The 23,658-nt window shown below is 35.2% G+C and overlaps 1 protein-coding gene across 1 annotated transcript in view; it reads left to right on the top strand.

The window, feature by feature from the left end:
* ADAMTS12 (ADAM metallopeptidase with thrombospondin type 1 motif 12) overlaps positions 1-23,658 on the top strand; it is a 467,290-nt gene that overhangs the window by 129,879 nt on the left and 313,753 nt on the right. The window contains exon 3 of the mRNA XM_031945878.1: positions 9,798-9,972. Within this exon, the coding sequence (XP_031801738.1) occupies positions 9,798-9,972 (175 nt within the window). The remainder of the gene's footprint in view (positions 1-9,797; positions 9,973-23,658) is intronic.

Genomic DNA, 23,658 nt, shown 5'->3' on the forward strand with positions numbered 1-23,658 from the left:
TTATTGTGTATCTAATTTATATTTTAATATATTTAACATCTACTGGTCATCCTGCCATCTAGGGGAGGGGGTGGGGGGAAGAGGTGAAAAATTGGAACAAGAGGTTTGGCAATTGTTAATGCTGTAAAGTTACCCATGTATATATCCTGTAAATTAAAGGCTATTAAATTTAAAAAAAAAAAAAAGAATTTTTGACTCATGCTGAGTTTGCGACCAGGTTAAACCAAGGGCCAGTTCTCTGTTCTTTGCTCTCCCTTTCCCTCTCCCCCTCTCTCCTCCTCCTCCTTCCCTCCCTTCCTCCCTCTTTCCCTTCCTGTTTCCCTCTTCTCCCTCCCTTCCTCCCTCCCTTCCTTCTTTCCTCTCTTCCTCCTCCTTCCTCCCTCCCTCCCTCCCTTAACCCTTCCTTTAAATTAATTTTGGCCATTTAAGGTAATTATTTATGTAAACATTCTCTCAAGCAGAATACAGTGATTAAAATATTTAAAAGCCTTTATTACTATTTTTACAGTTTCTTAATATTTTTTCTCTTCATTAATCTGTGAGTTAGCCATTGTAAGAAAGAATAATAAAGAAAGGGGAAGGATAGGGAAGCAGTTCAGTTAAACCAAACTTTAGATGTATTGTGTCAGACATGATATTCTATAGCAGGGCTCTGTGAACTTTTTCTGCTTATGACTCATCACCCAAGAAATTTTTACATGACCCCAGATTTATAGGTTTTTAACTCAAACATTTAATGGTAATATATCATAATTTTGTGACCCTCACATTCAGTTACAATACAAGACGCATGATTTAAAAATCTTTGCTTTATAGTTCATACCTATAGATTCCCTCACCTGCAACAAAATGAAGAAGGTTGATTTTTCAATTCTTTTCTGTGGTCAAGCTCTATCCCACTTTTGTAAGAAGTCTTGAAAACTCACCATCGGAAATTTATTCTTTTGGGCCCTGAAGTCTTTTTTAAAAAAATTACGTGAGACTTCTATTAGAATGATAATGTTCTAACAGGGTTAACAATTCATAATTTATAAGTACTTTAATGAAATTTACTTGGCTAATACCTTGGAAAAATGTGTCAGAGGCTAATCCTGATGTCAGGAAAGACGAAATGATTAGTTATTATAGAACCAAGAAGACATCAACTTCTTCACAATTTAGGAATTGAACTATATACATACTTTTATTTACATAAATGAAGACATCAGGACATGAAGCTGCTGTATATTAAGGAACCCATTCATCATTTTTTTTAGGTGCATGATCTGCCTCTCCTTTGCTTTGTGCTTTCTCCACTATCCCCATTTTCAGTTTGCAATCCCAAGTGCTCTAGTCTTTGTTATGGCAATAGATATTGCTTCCCTACCCTTTAAGTGTAATTTGCTTACATTTATTCAGAGAAGTAGGTAGATAGAAAGTGACTCAAAAAGACCATTTATCCATTTTGTTATTTAGTCACTTTTCAATCATGTCTTACTCTTTGTGACTCCATTTGGTGCTTTTCTTGGCAAAGATACTGGAGTGGTTTGCCATTTCCTTCTCTAGCTCATTTTACAGATGAGAAAACTGAGGCCAACAGAGTGACTTATTCACTTAATAAGGGCCTGAGGTCAGATTTGAACTCAGGGAGATGAGTCTTCCTGACTCCAAGTTCATTATCTACTGTACCACTTAGCTACCCAATTTATCCATTAGTTGTTAAAACAAAAAGGACTAGGGCAGTTAGGTGACACAATGGATAGAGCACTGACCTTGGAGTCAGGAGAACTGAGTTCAAATGTGATCTCAGATACTTGATTCTTAACTGTATGACCCTGGGAAAGCTACTTAACCTCGATTAACTTGCAAAACAAGTAAACCAAAAAACCCAACCCCCAAAAGGACTGAAGGATCCCTAAACTAAGGGATGCCCATCTTCATTGCTCTTTTAACTTTAAGGGTAATGACTCCCTGCCTGTGATTCTCAGAATCATGCATGTGGCAATGGAAAGGATCTTAGAGATCTCTGACCTTTAAGTCAAGGAATTAGCCATTTCCCTGATTTAGGATTCTTCTTTCTCAGGCTTGACTTATACCTTCCATCCTCAAACCATTCCATTCACAATTGTAATTGTAGCATGGGAAAAAGGCATTTGGTCAAAATAATATTGCTCTGTAGTTTGGCTAGTGGCTTCTTCCCTCTGGATCTTTTCCTATAGTCCCCTGTAAGGGGAGCATCCTCTGAATTCATGGAGAAGCACCAGTGGCAACATGCTCAGCATCATGGGACTTGATGACCATCTTCCAGCTGTGTCATTTCTGACAGCTTGAAGAACTTGCTGGGGCTTAAAAAAAGAAGTAGCTTGTAACAAAAAATGCTTTTATTTTTCATCCCAGGAAAGGAGAGATTTTGCTTCTGGGAGCCAGTTCTTTTCCTTGGTTCTCTTACTCTCTTGTTTCTTCACTTTATATTCTCCTCTGAAGCAGTTGTTTCCTATAAGCTGATAGGGGAAGACTGAGGTGGGCTCTTCAGTGCACCCCCAGTGTTCCAAGTAAGCAAATCTTTTTGATTGGCATTTTGTACAATAACATTTCTATGTTTTCATATATAAACCCTTAAGGAAGTGACAAAATTTAACCATAAGTGACCAAAATGGCATTTGAACCTAAAAAATCTGATTTAATTGAAAAGCATAAGAATGGAGACTGAAACTGAAGGCATCACTGGATACCCAACCCAAAATGTTTAGCTCTTTCAAGTGGTTCTTAAGCTGATTCTTGAAGAATCACAAGGATTCTAATAGGCAGAGATGAAGAGGAAGAGTATTCTAATAATGAAGTATACACAATTCAAAAGTCTGGTGGCAGGAGATAGAAATATGGTGGGAACAACTGTGTAGTTTTGCCTGGAAAGTTAAAGTATGCCTGGGATGCCCTGTCCTTCCATTCTCACATTTTACTTCCTTTCTCTTCTCCCCCTTTCCCTTTTCCCTTTCTTCCTTTTTTCCCCAAATATCTATTTCATCCAGAATTGGTTATCATACAGAACACAAATAAAATGTTTTATATTCTTTATTTATTAGATAAAATTTAATTTAATTTTTTATTTTAAAACAATTAAGTTGAATTATATAACATTTCTGTTTGTTAAAAGACAATCATCTGTATTAAGCTGTGTCTTTCTCAATTCATTTTCCCCTCCTGTTAGTCAGTAACCCTCAATATAAAATTCCTCCCAGACCCTGGAAATGAGGCATCAATGGTAGTGGGCATGAAGGAAGAAAGCCCTGGAGTAGGGTCAGTAAGACTGTTCTATCATATAAACGTTAGATTTGTTTGAAATAATCTCCTTTACTGTAATCTATTCGAATTGTCTAACAGAATGAACAACTGAGAGATTCGTGATTTGCTGGTGCTGTTCCTACTCCACCACACCTTCCTATTCTCTGTATGGCCTTTCTCTTCAGTCTATTCCCCTTCTACTTAGCCCTCCTCTCTGACCCCTGCTCTGTTTCCATTGAATCACCTCCTTGTCAACCTATTCATCATCTCTTCCTCTTATCTTATTCTCCCAATTTTGGTAATAAACATTATTGTCAGCCCAAATGCATTGACTATTAACCTAATTTTATGTGATACTGTCCTAATTTCTATACAGAAAGCGTTACTATGGTGACAAAAGGCCCTGGCCTCTAGGAGCAATAATGCTTTTCATCTTTCCATCAAAATATCCTAGGAAACAGAGATAATATGGTTTAATGTGTACCAGATACACCTCCAGTAGAATTGAACATTAAATCAGGATATGACTAAGCAGAAAATGATATATGCTTTTGTAGAATGGATGCATGTATGAATTAGGTAGTAGGAAATGAGGGAGACATTTGGAAGGGCTATAAATTTGCTGGGTCAAAGAGGAGGAAATCTTAGGGGCTAGCAAAACTTCTGAATGTAGCCCAACCAGCTTAAAATATAATTGGGAAATGTTTAACAAAATAGATAAAAATATAATATAACATAGATAATGTGTTGATTTTCTAAGTCAACATGCAGCCAGCAAGAATCTATTTTCTATTTAAATTTGAAACCATTGCTCCAATGAATCTAGGATTTCATCAGTATGGTTATTCCTTCTAGAAGGGTAGATTTCAGCTCATTCAAGGCAGCTAAGTAGCATGGTGGATAGAGTGCCAGATGTGGAGTCAGGAAGACTTATCTTCCTAGTTCAAATCAGACACTTATTAACTATGTGACCCTGGGCAAGTCACCTCAACCCATTTGCCTCAGTTTCCTCATCTGTAAAATGAGCTGGAAAAAGAAAATGGCAAATCCCAACTGAGGTCACAAAATAGTACACGATTGAATAATGATAACACTCATTTCAGACATGGGGGATAGTTTCTGCAAAGAAGTATCCTGTATGGAGAACAGCAAATAGGACAGTTTGTTGGGAACATATATCCTGTGAAGGGGAGTAATGTGTAATTGGGATGGAAGGAAGAATTCTGTACTGTATTCTAGTTCCATTTAGCCACAAATAATTTGATTTGCTTTTATAAAGAAAAATTTGCTTCAAAAGATAATCTCAAAAGAACTGATGGAGTCTGAATACAGATTGAAATATTCTTTTTAAAAACTTTTTTTTTTGGTCTGTTTTCTATCACAAAATGGCTAATATGGAAATGTGGTTTGCACGACTACATATGTATAGTCTATATACAATTTCTTTTCTTCTCAAGGAGAGGAAAGGGGAAGGCGGGAGGAAGAGAATTTGGAACTCAACATTTTTAAAAGCAAATGTTGAAATTTGTTTTTATATGTAACTAGAAAAAAAATTTAAAAGGTTATCACAAATATACCAAATTATTTCCCTAACATTTGGGAGGCATAATCCTTCTCTCCAATCTGTATAATCCCAGTCTCTGTGGATGGGAAGATGATTAAATTTATAGTTTAGCTCTGTTCTTTTGGAGCACATTTCTAGTTCGAAGTCCAGATCTTAACTAGGGCTAAAGTTTTAGGCACCCTGGCTTTTCAGGGCTTCCATGCCAGGCTGGCTTCACTACAATTCTGGCTCCAGGGTCACTTGGTTCAAATTTCATCCAGGTCCTGAATCACCTCTAGTACTTGAACTGGAGAGAATATCAAACAATAGAGAACAGAAACAAATATAAAGGTCCCTTTCTCTTGATGCAAGAGGGAGAAGGAATATTTTTCTCTGCTTGCCCATTCAGTTTATGTCTCCCATACTGTGGGGGAACTAGGATCTTCACCCTCTGGAGGTAGTAGATAAGAATTGTTGAGAGAGAGAAGCAGAAAAAGAGATACTGGCTTAGTCTCACCAGTTTTAAAGGCATCCAATGCAATGAGGCTATTTCCATTCGTGTGTTAGCTGATGAAGAAGCCTCCATGATAGGCAATCCAGATGTTTTCCAAAAGATACTAGATTAGGCATACCCAGTCAAGCCTGCATTTTACTTTTATGTGTACATATCCTTTTCTTCAATAAATGCAAACTGAGGACAGGGACTGTTTTATTTTTGTCATTGCATTCTCAGAACCTAACACAGTGCCAGGAATATATAACAGGTGATTGATAAATACTTGTTTATTTATGCTTGATTGCTTAGCATAATGAGGAAAATAAGAAGTATACATTTTGGCACTTTTCAAGAATACTATAATCTCCTTGGGCAAATGAGGCTACTGTGCCTGAAACATTTGGCAAACAATGTTGAAGTAAGTATAATTAAATACTAAATTATGAAGTCACAATTTTAAAGACTATAGGTCAGAATAAGGAGAGAGAGGGCAGACTGAAGTATTTGATTAATGATCTTTGTATATTCTTCAGTGTTCACAATTTCAATTTAATAGTTTCACAAACCATTTATTAAAAGACTATCAGATGCTAGGTACTGATGATTTACATACAATGAATAATGCCAGTTAAAATAGTTTTTATTTTACTACCCTTTTAGAGTCACAATAAATTGCTGAATTGGATTGAATTGATTTGGAGAAAATGTGGCTTTAGTACTCCTCCTAACATGACACAACATGACGTAGTCTTATACTTTGTGGAAACTGAACATTTGGGAAAACAGTGGCAAGAGAACCCACTCCTGCTGCATAAAGAGTGACAATGATGACTTGGATCAGCCTCATCTGGTTCTGTACAACTTGGGTGTCTACATAAAGTTTGGGATTGAGGAAATACCATTAAAACCTCATTATTGTATGTAACCTCCTGTTATCTTTTTTTTTTTTGGTTGTTATTCAGTCATTTCAGTTGAAATGTGGTTTTATGTTGTGACCTGATTTCTAGAGCCCCCAGGTTGGGGTGACAAAATGTACCATTGCTTTCTAGAGTCCCCACACTGGGGGTGATTAAAATATACTTTCCTAGTGAAGAAGTGATGAGGTGGGACTCCTGAGGATGGTGGAAAAATGGAGTCTGTTTATTTCAAGGACTTTCCCCTTTATATAATGTAACAAAAACAATACTGTGCACGTGGGACCACATGAACAACTTGCTATTATACATAGTTTGCCACCTGGTATCTCTCTTCCACCTACTATCACTCTGCTTCAATAACAACCCAAGTTGTCACTGCCCCCTGACTACTCAGGAAGGCTGAGAGCCCTTAGGGGAAATGGGGAGCCGAACCAGACATTGTCAGCAGATTTCCTCTGGGCTGAAGGGTCTTATACCTCACTCAGAGTTTCCCCACTGACTATGATCCTCTACAGGTTTGACTCTTCATGCCCTTTTGGGGTTTATTTTGCAAAGATATTGGAGCAGTTTACCATTTCCTTCTCTAGCTCATCTTACAGATAAAGAAACTGAGGCAGACAGGGTAAAGTGACTTGCCCAGAGTCATATAACTAGTAGGTGTCTGAAGCCAGATTTAAACTCAGGTTTTCCTGACTCTAGGTCTGGCCACAGCACCTCAGCTACTCTACCTGCCTCCCTTAGAAAAGTGATAGTCAATAAAAGTCATAGAATCTTCACAGAATCCATGACCCTATTTGGAGACTTGTTTTGTTACTATGGAGCAAAAATGTACTCTTAACAACCCATATCAGACCCAGATTCTCTGTCTGCACTGTTCTTATGCTTAATTATAGAAATGGAAACAAATGCTTGAGTTATAACGAATCTATTTCCAGCTATTTTAATGCCTTGACTCGTCCTGTGAGAGGCTCTGTCTTTAAGGAAAAACAATGACAGAGAAAATGACAGTCCTCAAAGGAACAACAGGAAGTGGATTTGGATTTTTTTAAAAGCATGGTTGGTATGCCATCTTTGTCATTTTTCCTTTTGTGACAAACTCTTGGAGCCTCTATTTTCATCTGTAAACCTAATATAGTTGGACTAGATCAGTGGTTTCAAATTCAGATAAGAAGGGGTACTGAATCCTATGAAAAGATCTCTGTAATCTGTATATTGACTTTAAAAACTCTTTATTGACATTATCTAAATTCTTTTTTTATTTATTTTGTATTTCCCAATTACATTTCATTCTGGTTTGGGAGGCTTGTGACACCTCTAGACTTGATAATCAGTAAGACTCTTTATCACTCAAAACTTCTATGTGAAGATGACTGGAACACTGGATTAGATGGGTTTACTGTGGTCTTTTATAATAGTATGACATAATTCAATAAAAATTGAGGAGTATTAGTGACTAAGATATGGAACTAGTTATATAATTTATGATTATATCATTTTTCATAGAAGATTGATTTTGGAATCAAGAAAATTTGGATTCAAGTCCTGTTTTTTGACATATGTTTTCATATACAACAACTTTTTGTTTTTAAAATTAAAGAGGATAAAATAAAAGCACGAAATTCCTGAAATATAGTACAGGATTTTAAAAAATCCTTTGTAATTTTCTCAGACATAGTACTTCCCCTGGGCTCTAAATAATATTTCTCAGTTATCTGACATATATTTTCTATTTGGTTATTGGCAAATTACTTTAACTTTTGGTGTCACAGGCAACTCTCTAAGACAACTTTACAAACTTTGCATTAGATTGCATTGCTGTAGGGAGTTTTCATGCTGGAAGTTCCTCAGATACAAATTTAGATTCCCCCCAAAAAGTAATAAAAAATTTCTGAAGTAGCTCTCTCAAGTTGGTGTTAGATGTCAGATTTAGTTATCAGTGACCACAAGAACTTTCTTCTTTGACAATTTCTTACTTGAAATTATGCACAGCTTGCTTGAATCATCTTTATATCTAAATTCTGTATATCAGAATACTCGGCATCCATAGTAAGGTAGATTTGGAATTTTCCATAGATTAACTTGGAATGATTTATCTCTTGGGGAATTTGTTTTAGGTTTGGCTTTCTAAGATTCTTGAGGTTCTGGGTCTGTGAGCTGATCCCACAGGTCTAACTTCTATCCTGGTTCTTATTCAAAATTTTGTTTCAGAATTGTCAACCCAAGTGATAGCATTCTGCAAAGGGATTAATGGTGTGTGGTGATGTAAGTATTAGATTTATAATAGGAGTGCCCATAAGTACAACCAATCAAAATGTTTCTTTCCAACAAATATTCTCTTCTGGATGGGAAAATGAGGTTCCCAGTGGGAGAAAATGGCCGCATGGTACAATGGACAGAGTGATGAATTTGGGGTCAGAAGAACTGGGTTCAAATTCTTGGACAATTCATGTTACCTCTCTGCTTGGTTTCTTTGAGTATAAAATGATGGGATTAGACTAAACAACCTTGAACATCCAATCTGACTTTGAAATTCTCCCGCTGTTGTTATGGCCACATGCACTGGCACTGTGCAAGTGTGAACTGCAGAGAATCAACAAGTAGTCCTATTCCAAGATGGGGTGGGTACAGGTTGAGCAATGAGGACCCTGTCATTGTGCTGTGTGTAACTTGTTTTTCATAGATCAAGTTATTATATCTTAGTTTCCTGTGTTCTTGCATCATGTGGGTCAGTGATATTTCAGTTTTGCTACTTAGCAATCCTGTGGTGAGCAGTTTGCATTCTAAGCCAAAGGAGAGGAATGACTGAATGAATGAGTGAATAAATCAGTGAATGAATGAAAAAAAAAAACATTTATTTAAGTTCTGACTTTCAATGTATCAGGAATTTTGCTATGTGTTGGCAATTTTAGTTGAGAATTCAACACATATAGTGGAAGTGTGACCAAGCAGGGATGTTGAATCTATCCATCTGCAGTTAATTGACCTGCCCTTTCTGGAAGCAGTGGAGTTGATTGCAGTACCCAGAATGAGAGGTAGAAGGAGAAGGGTAGGGTGAGGTGAGGGTATATTTGAGTGTCAGAAGAGCTGAAAGTAAGCTACCCAGAGTAAATAGCTGGAGGGCATATGAAGGTGATTTGGGGTCAGCTAGATACAGTAGAGTAGACAGATTTTTGTCTTACTCATTAATCAAGATAGCTGAGCTTGAGTTCAACCAGATGAAGTATCAGCTCAGGATAAGAGGGCAGGGAGTTCAAATAGACTATATAGAAAAGCTGTTGAATGGATAATGTACCCAGGGACAATTTGGAAACTATTGAAGTCATTAGGAGATCATATTATTCTTGCAAATCATTAAGTCACTACTGAGGGGTCCTATTTGGTGACTGATATTAGTACTGGACAGTTCTTTTTAGATGTAGGAGGATAACTGGAAGAAGAAATGTATGTTTGGTGCTGAACAGTGATCTACAGAAATGCTGGCCTTCAGCAACAGCAACATCTACAAAATTTTGTTTTCTCTAAGTTTTTCTTTCACTTGCAAGTTGATCTAAATCAATCTTCTTACTGAATGTATTTTCAGACTGGATTTTTCCGCCTGCCACATGGAGACTATTTCATTGAACCTGTTAAAATGCATCCATTGGCTGAAGGAAAGCATCACCCACATATCATTTACAAGAGACAAGTACACCCAGATTCTCTGAAGAGGAGGTGGGCATCTCCAGAACAAAAAGAACCTGCTTGTGGATTAAATGGTAGGGGGGAGCTTCTTTTTTTTTCCTATTGTTTGAGAGGGGTAATTGGGAAGTGGATGCTGAAAAGAGTCTTTAGGACTGAAGGTGTTTATTCCAAATATACCCTGTTTTGTTTTTATATTGTTTTATTTTTATATTGTTTCTTCTTCATTCAGAAAAATTATTTCTATTTACAGGCTTTGTCACTAAATTATCTCACTTGCTTGTGCTAAAGCTTCTTCCTTTGTTAAATGAAAGGAGCTTATAAGCTCTCTGAGCAGAGTAAGTGATGCTATTGATCACAATGGCAGCTTTTTAAAAAAGTAAAGACATATTTTAAGAAGTGTGTATTAGGAATAAAAGACATTTTGATTATTTTTAATGTTATAAGTATAAAAACTTTTATATTATCAGACAGCTTTTCACATTTTCATGTAATAAGAACTAGCTCAGTGATTCTGAAAGTATAGCCTACAGATCCTTGGGGGTCTCCAAGATATTTTCAGGGCATCTATGTGTCAAAATTATTTTATCATAATATTAATACACTTAAATTTCTAATATGGTAAATATTGATAGATATAATCCACATAAACAAAAATTCTTCAAAGATCCTCAATAATTTTTAAGAGCTATAATGGTGTCTTGAGACCAAAAATTTTGAGAATCACTGGCTGAATAAATATTTGACAATATGTAGCCTACATTTAGTGAAGAAAGAACGATTTGGCCTTGAAGTCCTGCTTGGATACTTATTATCTATGTGCTCATGGGCAACTCATTTGCTTTCTCTGTACCTCATTTTCACCACCTGGATAAATGAGGATGTTGGAATCTCTCAGAGGTGCTGTGAGGAAAGTGCATTACCTGGATATATTTTGTTGGGTTGTTTGATTATTTGAAGAAAAAAAAATTGGCCACCCACTAGGTGGCAGTTCCAGTTATCATGATATTATGGCTTAATTATTGTTGATAATTTTATTAATTTTACTTTGCATCTATGCCATGGTATACAAACTACATTGTGCCACATGCAGGGCATCCATCTGGCTTCACTGATGCTTCCTTTCATCTCGATTATGAGGATAATTTTTTGGAAATAATCTGGATAAAACCTCCTTTCTTTAGTATTCAGGAAGGCTGAAAATGATCATCAGATGTCTACTGAGAGTTTGAAATTGCTATGAGAATTATAGGATAAACATGTTTCCATGTGTACTTTATTCATTCACATCAACCTGATGCTATAAGTAGTATTAGTATGATTATTTACATTTTGCAGATGGGAAAACTAAGACTTAGACATAATTCATGGTCACACAGATGGTAAATTTTCAGAAAAAGGACTTGAGCCTGTGTGTCTTTTCTTCAATTTCTGTGCATTGTCCAATACCCTTAGTCTCAAAAGAAGATCAGGGGGATGGGGTAGAAAGAGTATATAATACTTAGAGGAGAAGGAACCTGAATTGCAAGAGAGAAATTGGCTAACAAGGAGACTAGGGAAAGGCAACAATGAAAAAGGCTTGGATTAGTCAGTCATTCAACCAGCATCTATTAAGTACCCGCACCTACAATATGCTAAGCACTAGGAATATAAAGAATGGCAAATGGAAGTCTGATCTCAAGGAGCTCAGTCTAATCGAAGAGTCAGTGTACAAGAAACAATTTACAAACAAGAGATACACAGGGCAATTTGTAGATAAATTTAGATGGAAAGTATTAATGATGCAAGGGATCAGGAGTGGTATCATTAATACTTTCCATCTAAATTTCCCCTCAATTTTCAGTTCTTTGCCACCATAAAAGAGGTGCTATAAATATTCATTTATGCACATCTTTTTCTTTTTTATTTGATTTCTTTGGGGTACAAACCTAGTAGAGAGATTTGTGGGGTTAAAAGTATGCATAGTTTTATAGCCCTTTGGGCCTAGTTCCAAATTATTCTCCAAAATAGTTGGACCAGTTCACTCCACCAACAATTTATTATTGTACTTATTTCTTCTTATTCCCAGCAGCATTTTCCATTTCTGATAAGTGTGAGATTTAGAAGCGTTTTAATTTTTATGTTTCTAATGAATAGAGATTTGGAGCATTTTCCCATATGTTATAGATTACTGATTTCTTATTCTGAAAACTGTCTGTTCATATGTTTTATCCTCAACAATCTTTAAGAGTTTAAAGAAGTTCTAGTGCATTCATTATACATAGATCTATTTTATGCATTTGCAGTATATTAATAACCCAAGAATGTAGAACTCAGTCAAAGGTTTTGTGGTTATCAATAAAGTAATGTAAAAGTTATAGTAAATTGCGGCACTTTGAAGTGGTTTTTCCAGTATCTAGTGAAGTAATAATAGATTTTTCTTTATACCCATAAAACTGCTTGGCGTTCCTTTTTGGCTCCCCAACTAATATATTGTTTTCTCTTAAATTTTTATAGATTTTTTTTGAGACTATAAGCTTTAAATGCTTTGTAAAATGGACATAAACATTTAATTGAACTATATTTGTTGGAGGAATTATTACTATTCCCATATTTTGGTAACAAATATTTGATACTTTCTGTTAAGAAAGATGAGGTCAAATGCAACGAGCAACCACAATACCAGAGGACTAATGATGAAACATGTTACCTACCTCTTGACATACAGATGATGGACTCAGGAGCAAAATGAAACATGATTTTTCCTTATGGTCAATGCAGGAATTTCTTTTACTTGACTATTCATATTTGTTACAAGGGTTTTGCTTTTCTTGTCTTTTTCCAGTGAAAGAGAGGTAGAAAGAAAAAAAACTGAATTTTCATTAATAGAAAAAAATAATGAAAAACTTAAAAGTAGATAAAATCATGTTTGTATCTGAAAGAAATTTAATAGAATGTGTTGCCAATAAATTATGAAACACATTGAAATGTTTGAACCAATAATTATGGATTTTACTGAACTTACTATTTTTCTATTTTAACACTGAAGCTAGAGTTTGTCTCTTTCTTTGATGTAATCATTTTGCCATTTATCATCATTATTATATTATCACCATCTTCATTGTCCTTATCACCTATCTCATTATTGCTTATCTTTAATGACCTCACAGTGAGCTCAATCTTCTTCTAGTTTATCTGTTCTTGTTTTCTACCAATGGATTCCTAGCTTCAAGATCACACATGATAGAATATGGGAAAAAATAAGTCTGAGCCCTGGATACTCTAGTTTGTGAACCATAGGAAGGGAACCACCAAAGGGGTTCCTACTGAGTCAAGGTGAACCAACTCCATTCTTTGAATTCTCAGCAGGAAAGACCATACTTGCAGCAAGTGGGGAGTAAAATATCAATCATATTTGAGATAGTCACAAAGACAGGCAATGAAAAGGAGAAAGACAGCTCAAGGGAGAAAGGTAATAGTTGGAGATTGGAATTGGGAGCACTTGGACAGCATGGTCCTGTATCAAGAGGAAGAGTGCCCAAGGGCAATGGTTTTAGGGTCCATTTTATAGAATTTTGATGGTGATAAACCATCTCTTATCCATCTCACCCTAGGATGAATTCATTAACATCAATATCATCTCAGAGTTATCAATGCCACTCTAGAGATCCCTATTTTACATAATGTTTCTTGCTATGCAGGCATGGAATTTATCTGCAATTTTCAGACTGAGAGAAGTTAGTGGGATTGAGGGCTGCTAAAAGGATGTCTACTTGATTTTCTCTAATTTAACACATAGTCTCAGGATGTGATTTTAGTTGATTTGAGATGAACATTGCCTGCAATGTTCTCCTTTATACTCTTCCTATTATTGTTGTTTGTTCTTGAGAAGACCAATGACCTTGTATTAGCTATTTATATATTATACTTCCTAGAAGTGGGGATGAGGGTCAGGGGACTAGAACAAAATACAATTTTAACACAATTACTGTAACGCTATGTGAATTAGAGATAAGAAATTTTCTAGTTAAAATTTCTTAGTGTTTAAGAAATAACTAATGGTACAGTGGATGGAGTTCTGGGTCTGGAGTAAGGAAGAACTGAATTCAGATTTTCTCTCAGATACTTACTTATTATTATGTTAGGATTATGAGAGAACCTATCTTGTAAAGTTATTGTGAGGATCAAACAAAATAATATTCGTAAAAAAGCACTTAGCACAATGCCTGGTACATAATAGGTTCTTTGTAAATGCCTATTCCTTTCCCCTGCCCTTCCCCAATATCCTTCCTTCAAAGTCCTTCAATCTCATCGTTAGTCCTTCATACTTGAAGAGGATCCATAACATCACAATGTTGGGGTCAAGGTACAGTGTGTTCAAGTCCAAGATGAACTTGGAAGGCTTTACCACATGTCAGGCATAAATAATCCATTTGAACATTTGGGATGGAGATGTTTCCAGATTTGTGTATCTCCAGTTTCATTTGTGCTATTGCAATTCTGCTTTGCTCATAGAATACAGAATCTTCTTTGAAATGGGCACATTGTGATGGGCAATCTGTGCCAATATGTCCTGTGCCTCAAATTGATACTGAAGTTCTTCAGAGAGGCCTTTGTAATGCCTTTGTATCACTTCATCAGACTTCCCTGTAAGTACTTGCCTTACGTAATAGTCTTTTAGATAAAAATATATTTGACACTCAGGCTACATGACCAGCTCAGATTTGTACTCTCTGCAGCAGAGCTTGAATGTTTGGCAAGTCAGCTTGAGAGAGGACCTCAGTGTCTGGTATCTTATTTTTCCTGATATTATATCAAATAGTGCTTTTTTCACAAAGCCTTCAGTAATTCCCTCAGTCAAAAGTGATTAAGCAGAAGTAATCTCTGTCTATGGTAAAAACTCATAATACCTTATTCATCTTTCTTTTATTATTAGTTATGGAGAAGAGTATCAAACTAACCACTTTTAGAAACAAAATTTGTATTACACACACACACACACATATCTATATATACACATAAATACACACATTATATGTACTTATATAGACATACATACACAAATATATTTGAGTACATAAATGCATATACATATACATGTTCAGGTACAACACTCTTATAATTTGATTTGTTAATATTACATGTACATATATCATCACACATATAATTATTATAGATATATATGCTTATGCAAATATTTATGCACACACATATGCTCTTCCAGCAAGTACAACACTCTTATCATAATTTGGTTTGTTAATATTACCTGTACATATGCCATCACATACACATAATTATTTAGACATACATACTTATACAAACATATTTGCATACATAAATGCATATACTTATACACATATAACACTTATCATGATTTGGTTTGTCAGTACATATACTATCACACATACTTATATAGACATAGATATTTATACAAAAATATATGCATACACATATGTTCTTCCAGCAAGTACAACAGTCTTATCATGATTTGGTTTGTTAATATTACCTGTTCACACATCATGAAACAATTATTGTATCCTAACAAATTTGTCCAAACTTGTCACCTTTCTACCTCTGCATTTTGTGTTTCAGATTTGAGGCTTGAATACATAGTAAGATAACATATCTCTCTATAGGTTTTAGATATATTTTTTTCTCTTGATCTTACAAAGTGTCTTTTTTGTAGTTTTACCCACCTCTCATCCCAATTTTTCCATCAGTAAGTAGATATAAGTAAGCTAGTTCAAGTTTTGTGATATGTTTTTATGTGTTTGAGAATCTATTCAGTTCCAATTTTTAGCGAGGATTACATTGTAATGAGTCATAAAAATAACACATTTATCCTCGTCTATCTTGGCTCCTAAGCTTATTTAAAATACATCACTTAAAAATTTTCCAAACTGCCTGCTGATATTCACATCTTTTTCTCATTATAGTAGCAGGAAATACATCTTTAATAAGGAAAATATATCAAAGCAACGGAAACTGAAATTTTGATGATTTTGAATCAAGATGAACAAAGCAATAGCTAAGGTAGAAATTATCAGGGCTTCACAAGATGTCAGTAGATAGCGTGGTGGAGAGAGTATGAGACTTGAGGTCAAAAAGACCCAAGTTAACACTTTTTCTCAGACATTTATTGACTGGGTCATCCAACCTCTGTCAGATTCAGTTTTGGTATGTATAAGATGGGAATAATAGTAGTACCTATCCCCAGGGTAGTGTGAAGATCAAATGAAATACATGTAGATAAAGTGCACCATATAAATATATTACATACTATTATCTATTATCAATTACCACATACTATTCTTATTTCCACCTCTCTTTCCCCAGTGGGGAAAACATCCTATTCCTAATCTGTGATGTTGGCCAAGTAGTTCAGTATTTATAACTGCTCAAGGATCACTTTTCTGAACAATCCTAATCAACAGTGATCTTTCTCTTGTTTTGCCTTTCTTCCTCATTAAGGGTCATTATTAAGGAGCCCAAAACAATCTAATCTACTTTCTCTGTCTTTTTTTTTTTTTTAAAGAATTTATTTTTGTAAATGACGGATAAAGATAGTTTTCAACATTCATTTTAAATTTTAAATAGCTTTTTATTTTTTCAAAACATGCAAAGATAGTTTTCAACATTTACCTCCAAACCCCTTCCCATAGATAGCAAGCAATCCAATATAGGTTAAACATGTGTAATTCTTCTAAATATATTTTCATATTTATCATGGCTTCATAAGAAAAATCAGATCAAAAAGAAAAAAAAGAAGGAAAAAAACTCAAGTAAATAAACAATAACAATAACCACAAAAAAATAAGATCTACCTTCAGTATTCAAAGTTCTCTCTCTGAATGTGGATGGCTTTTTCCATCACAAGTCTATTGGAATTGCCTTGAATCATCTATTTCAACATTCATTTTAAATAAGACTTTGAGTTGCTAATTTTTTTCTCTTCCCCTTTCCGAATTAGCAAAGCAATCTGATATAGGTTAAATATCTGCAATTATGTTAAACATATTTCCACATTAACTATGTACTTTTTTCCTTTTAATCTGTTCTTAGTCCAGCTTCTTGTTCATCTATAAGAAACACCTAGGGTTTCAGTCTCAAATCTACTAATTCACAGCATTTGTGTACTGAGAAACTGAAAGCTATAGACTATTCTATGTTATAGTTATATGTCCGAATTGCCAAGAGATAGACAGATGGAACATTTATCAAGCACTTAACTCTATGTCAGGCTCTGTGTTAATACCTGAAGGACCAGGGACAAATTACTTCATTTCCATGAAGTTATTCATATATATGTATGCATAGATCTATGTCTCTATTTAGTTATATATATATAGCCTATATAGGCTATTAATCTATATGTATAAACATCCACACTCTCACACCTCTTTTATATATCTCAGCAACAGATACTAAAGAAATAGACAGGGGTTTTGATTTTGAACTAGTATCTGAGTCTGGATGGCCCTGAGTCTTATGATAAAAGTAAGAAGAGACATTTAGATTGAACTGGCAAGTAAAGTGCTGCTGAGTAAGGGAGAATAACATGGTTCTATGTTGAGTTGTACCTTCTCTCCCTTATTGTACTTGGAATTAGGAAAACCTGAGTTCAAATTTTGCCACTCTGATTTACCAGCTTTGTGACATAGGCAAGTCATTTAACATCTTCAACCTCAGTTTCTTCATCTCTAAAATCAGGAGAATAATATTTATAGTGCCTATTTGCAGAGGTTTTATGGGACTTAAAAGAGATAACAAATGTAAAAAGCTTCAGTAAAAGACTTTATACATTTTAGTCTTTATTATTAAATTAAGAGTCAACATGGAAAGTGAGCTGTTCTTGGGCCCAAAATTTTGTGAGATGCAATTCTGACTCATTCAAACTCAATGACCCTAGGCAAGGAATGGATCTCCAGACAACCCTATACAACTCCAAGTTGTAGAGGAGATTCTGAAGTACATTTGTAGGGAAATTTCTTCCCCCAGATATTCCCTATGTCAGTGAAATCATAGGTCTAGTCCCTTTTACTGAATTAAGGTTTACACTGTCCAGTTACATTCTCTTAAACTTCCAGTACCTTTGGGCTAAGAAAAAAAACCATATAATTATTATCAATCATTAATAGCCTACTTGGAATTAGTTTATCAGATAATTTTCTAATGACAGAAAAATTTTTTAACAAGGTTAACAGGTTGGAGAGAAAGGAATGACTGAATTTAGGCCATCAGACACTGTGTGGAAAAAGAAGGCCTACCTAAGACACTAAGTTGGTATATAGACCTCATATATACACAAGGTGCCTAGAGGAAGATAATGGAAGGAAACATTCCCCTTATTTTTACAGAGGGGACACAAGACGGGTAGATTGCCCTAAGTGACCTTGGAGAGTCCTTCCAGGTCTAAGATCCTGTGATTTACTATAAATGAGTCCATGTATGTGATTATTAAAAAGTAGGGCCGTGAAGATAGTAGTAGAGACAACCGATCTAAACTGATTATAATGGTCTCTGACCAGTATGATCTTATTCTGTTGGCATCAACAACCATGAAAAGATTTTTAAAAAAGACTCTGATGTAATTTTAGACTTCATTTAGTTGTTTTTTTTTTTTTTTTTTAAATAGTAGCCCTTTTACTGACTCTCTGTGCCATGGACTATTATCCTTCCCATTATGCAGTTCTCTTCCCTCCCATCATGTGCCTCTTTTCTAACACCTAACTAACATCCTAAGTGTCATCTCAGTAAATCTGTATGGTCAGAGTTGCACACTCTGGATAATTCACACAGCAGAGAATAATTTAATGATGTTGAGACTCAATATTTCTCTCCAACACCTACTCTGTTCTTTTTAGTATTCTTTATTCTTTCAAATCCATAATTTGACACTTATCTCTGCCACCTAATCTATAATAATACTGCCTTTTAGGGTCTGAAATAGCTTTGGTAGGCTGATCCTTCAAATATATGGCCCCCTGACTTGTGATACTTTTTTCTCTGGGGAACCAGTTCATATGTGACATAACTCATGACATATGACATGAAGATGAAGATCTGAAGTACTCTGGTCTGAATTAGTTTTGAATTCTTTTGAGTTTGCAGCATATAAAAGTTAGGGATTTTGTGTCTGCTGTATGTAGGTCTGAGGGGTTAATATAAAGGTATGACTTTAAATGTTACACTAGGAATAACAAAGTCATCCCTTTGTAATAAAATATTCTTTGATTCACTTCAGAGAATGCTGGCCTGTATAGAACATAAGTTCAATTCAAGTCAATAAGTATTTACTGCATACCTTTTGTATGCATGACATTATAGGTAGGTGCTGGGGATACAGATACAAAATAAAAACATTTCCTATTCTCAAAGAGCTTAATTTCTATTAAGGTATGGGATGTAACATGTATTTTCTCATCTATGAGGAAATATGGTATTGAAAAAAAGAAGAAATTAAGAATAATTGAGGAGAAATTGGGAAAAGTTACATGAAGGAGTTATTGCTTGAGCTGAAACTTGAAGAAATGAAAACTGAAAGGCAAAGTTGAGGAAAGGGTAAGAGGCAATGCAATACAGTGGAAACAAGATTGGATTTGGATTTGGAGACCCAGAGTTCAAATCCCACCTCTCACTAAATCCCTATGTGACCTTAAGCTTTGATATTTCTTCATGTGTAAAATGATGGAATTAGATTAGACATCCTCTAAGATCTCTTACAGCTCTAAATTTTTGATCCTCTGAGAACATTATAGACATGGGCAAAAGGAGAGCAGATGGAAGATGGATTGGGAGTTTTAGAAAAAGTTAGTAGTCTTAGCTTTCATGGAATATAGTAGACATAGAGGTGAGTCATAGAAATGGAACTAGGGAAGATATGTTAGCAGCAGATTTCAAAAGGATTAAATACCTGGCTTAAAAGCTTATATTTTATCCTAAGAGCATTAGGAAGCCATGTAAGGTTTTTGTATAGGGAAGTGAAAATGGTGAGAACTGTATTATAGGTATACTATTTTGGTAGTTTTATGGAAGATGGATTAGAGAGGGGAGAGACTTGAAGAAAGGAGGTCAAGCAGGAGGTCATTGCAATAGTTGAGTCAGAGAAAGTGAGGGCCTGTCATAGGATGGTGATTGAGAGTCAGGAGAAAATGTTTTAGAAGAGTATGATCTGTGTTTTGGAAGATAAAATAGTGCATTTGGCAAATGATATCCCTTTGTCAGAAGGAAGAGTCATGGTTACTATACATGTTACTATACAGATAATGAATCTGAGTGATTGGGAAGATGTTGGAATCTTTTACAAAGTATTAAGACATTTCTTTACAAAGTGTGAAGACATTGGAGTTGATTTGATCTGATTTTGGGCCAGAACTTGAAACAAGGTATTAGGTGGAACTGATGGAAACGATGCTTGTGTTCACACCTTTAGAGAGCTCATAAAAATACTCAATGGAGTTCACACATGTAGGGCTTAGTCTGAATTCACACCTCTCTTAGGACCAGAGAGTACTCTGGGAGATAACTCAGAATCCCTCTCCCTCCAGAAGGCAGAGTTAACCTTTGGGAGATCACATAAATGAAAGAAGCTCTTGGAACTAGAAGAATTTCTCCGGAACATCAACAGGGCTCTGAGACAGAACACTCTGGAAGAAAAGACTACTCAATCCACAGACTGGAGATTGAGAAGCCACGAGTCGGAGCTGGCTGGAGGCTGAGGAAAGCAGAGGCAGAAACCAAGGACAAAGCTACAAGATCTCTTGGAGCCAGGCAGAAAGATAGGCATCAACTAACCAGGCTAATTTGTAAGGAGAAATAAACGTTTGCATTTTTAGCAGCTGGCTGAGATTTCAGAGTAATTATTTATTTCAACTGAGACTAAAGCTGCCTTCCAAGGAAAACCATCACAGGAAGAAGTTTTTTTTAAATAAAATTTTTTATTTTCAAAACACATGCATAGATAGTTTTCAACATACACTCTTGAAAAACCTTGCTTTATAAATTTTTCTCACTCTCTTTCCCCATACCCTACCCTGGATAGCAAATAATCCAATATATATGTTAAACATGTATAATTCTTCTATATATATTTCCACATTTATGATGTTGCACAAGAAAAATCAGACCAAAAAGGAAAAAAATGAGAAAGAAAACAAAATGCAAGCAAACAACAAAAAAGGTGAAAATACTATATTGTGATCCATACTTAGTCTTTACAGTCCTCTCTCTGGGTGCAGATAGCTCTCTCCATCGCATGACCATTGAAATTGCCCTAAATCACCTCATTGTTGAAGAGAACCAAGTCCATCAGAATTGGTCATCACATAATCTTGTTGTTGCTGTGTACAATGTTCTCTTGGTTCTGCTCATTTCACATAGTATCAGTTCTTGTAAGTCTCTCCAGGTCTTTCTGGCATCATCCTGCTGATAATTTCTTATAGAACAATAATATCCATAACATTCATTCTCCAGCTGATCCACTCAGTTTCCAGTTCCTTGCTACTACAAAAAGGACTGCTACAAGCATTTTTGCACATGTGGGTCCTTTATGATCTATTTGGATTGGGAAGAAATTTTCAATAGAAATAAGCAAGTTTGAAGGAGTGGGGTGGGAAAGAAAAAGGTTAGTGCAGTTTTGGACCTGACTGAATTTAAGATGTTACTGGGGCATCCAGTTGGAAATGGTAAGTAAGCAGTTATTGATATGATACTAGAGTTTAGAAAAGACTAGTACACTCTCATTCTAGCTCTTTCTGTCTCTTTCTCTATCTCCATGTCTCTTTCTGTTTGTCTTGTCTGTCTGTCTGTCTCTTTCTCTCAGGAAACAGAAAAAGAGAATTCAGACAGTGTGGAGGAGAACCAGAAGACAGATGTCTTGATAAGAAGGAAAGGGGAACATTCAGAAGGATAGATGTTTTTATGTTAAAGACTACAGACAGGAAAAGAAGAGTGAGGACTGAAATGTATACTGGATTTATAAGTCAAGAGGTCATCATCTATCTGTCTCACAAAGTTTCAACATAGTGAGTTAAAAAGATCAAGTAGTGAGAAGAAATTCAGGAAGTAGAAGCAGAAATGATGCTACTTGGAATTTGAGTAAGAGAAAAGAGAAAGAGAGATTATACATTTTTGACATTTAATAAGTTCTTATGATTTGAATACTCTTGAAGGGGGCAGTTGGAATTAACATCACCTCTTGTATAAAAATGATTTTAAACTAAGCCAGAACTATCCTGCCTAAAAAAAAAATCCATACTATAGTAAATTCTAAGGGTCTGTTCCACTTTAGGAGCTCTCATTCTTCTTCCCACCAAGAATGAATATCAAAACAGTAGAATTTTAGAACTTGAAGGGACTATGGCTCATGAGAATACATAATCCCATAGTCATAGATGCGACTGACTCAGACGTATAACTAATTTGTGCTGGAGCCAATTAAGAATTCATTGTTTCTGTTAGTCTAAGGCTCTTCCTGCTTTGAGATACTTTTTCCCATCTCAGAAGCATATTCCTGAAATGAGAGTACCTATAGGGAAGTAGGTACATGTTTAAATGAACTACTGGTCTTGCTGTGTTCTCATAATGGAGAATTTATACCTTCAGAATGGTTCAGAGAGAACACCACATCCAGTATTCTCTATTTTTCTTCAGTTAACAGCAGGAGAACAATCTAAAATCTCTTACCTTGTCAGTAACTTTTGTCTTTTTCTTCTTCCTGTTGATTGGATTACATTAAGTACCTGGCTGCAGATGGCATTTCAGAGGCTCCTTTAAAAGGATCTCTCATTCTACTCTCTTCTTGTATTTTTCACATTTTAATTATTCTATAAGGCCTCGGTTTTGAAATATGATAGTAAAGCTTCCTTGAACATTTACCTTCATCAGATTAGAAGACAGTGAGGGAGAATTTTAGTAATCAATTAATCAAAAGAAAGGGGAAGAGAAGATAAGCGTTAAAATGTATAGCTGAAGTTGATATGTGAAGAGCAAATGGTAACACAGTTTGTTTCTTCTATTCAGATATTGTTAGAATGTTTCTTCAGAATGTGGAAATGACTCTGAATATTTCTTTTTAATTCTAAATTCCATCCTTTCCTCAACTACTTCTTCTACCCACTGAGAAGGCAAAAATACAATACCCATTATACATATGTGGTCATGCACAAACTTATTTCCACATAAACCATTAAAAAGCAGAAAAATTAAGAAAGTAGGCAAAAATATTCAACAATCTGTATTCTGAGTGTTATCAGTTCTTTCTCTGGAGGTGGATAGCATTTTTTAAATTTGTTCTTTGGAATTGTAATCTATCATTGTATTTGTCAGAGTAGAGACTTAGGTCTTTTAGTTTATCATTACAATATTGTTGTTAACGTACATAATATTCTCCTAATTCTGATCACTTTGCATAAATTCATGTAATATTCTGAGATTTTTTTTGAAGCCATTCCCTTCAATCAGTTTTTAATAGCACCATAATTTTCCATAACAACCATACACCAAAACTTGTCTATCCATTACCTAATTGACGGTCATCCTCTCCACTTCCAATTTTTGCCAAAAAGAGCTACTATGAATATTTTTGTACATAAGAGTCTTTTTTCTTTTCTACAGTCTCCTTGAGGACCTAGTAGCAGTACTGCTGGATCAAAGAGTATGCACAGTTTTATAACCCCTTTGGTATAGTTCCAAATTGTTTTCCAGAATGGTTAGACTATTTCATAACTCTATCAACAATGCATTTATGTATCTATTTTTCCATATCCTCTCCAGAATTTATTATT

The sequence above is a fragment of the Sarcophilus harrisii genome, chromosome 1 (genome assembly GCF_902635505.1).
Source record: "Sarcophilus harrisii chromosome 1, mSarHar1.11, whole genome shotgun sequence".
NCBI lineage: Eukaryota > Metazoa > Chordata > Mammalia > Dasyuromorphia > Dasyuridae > Sarcophilus > Sarcophilus harrisii.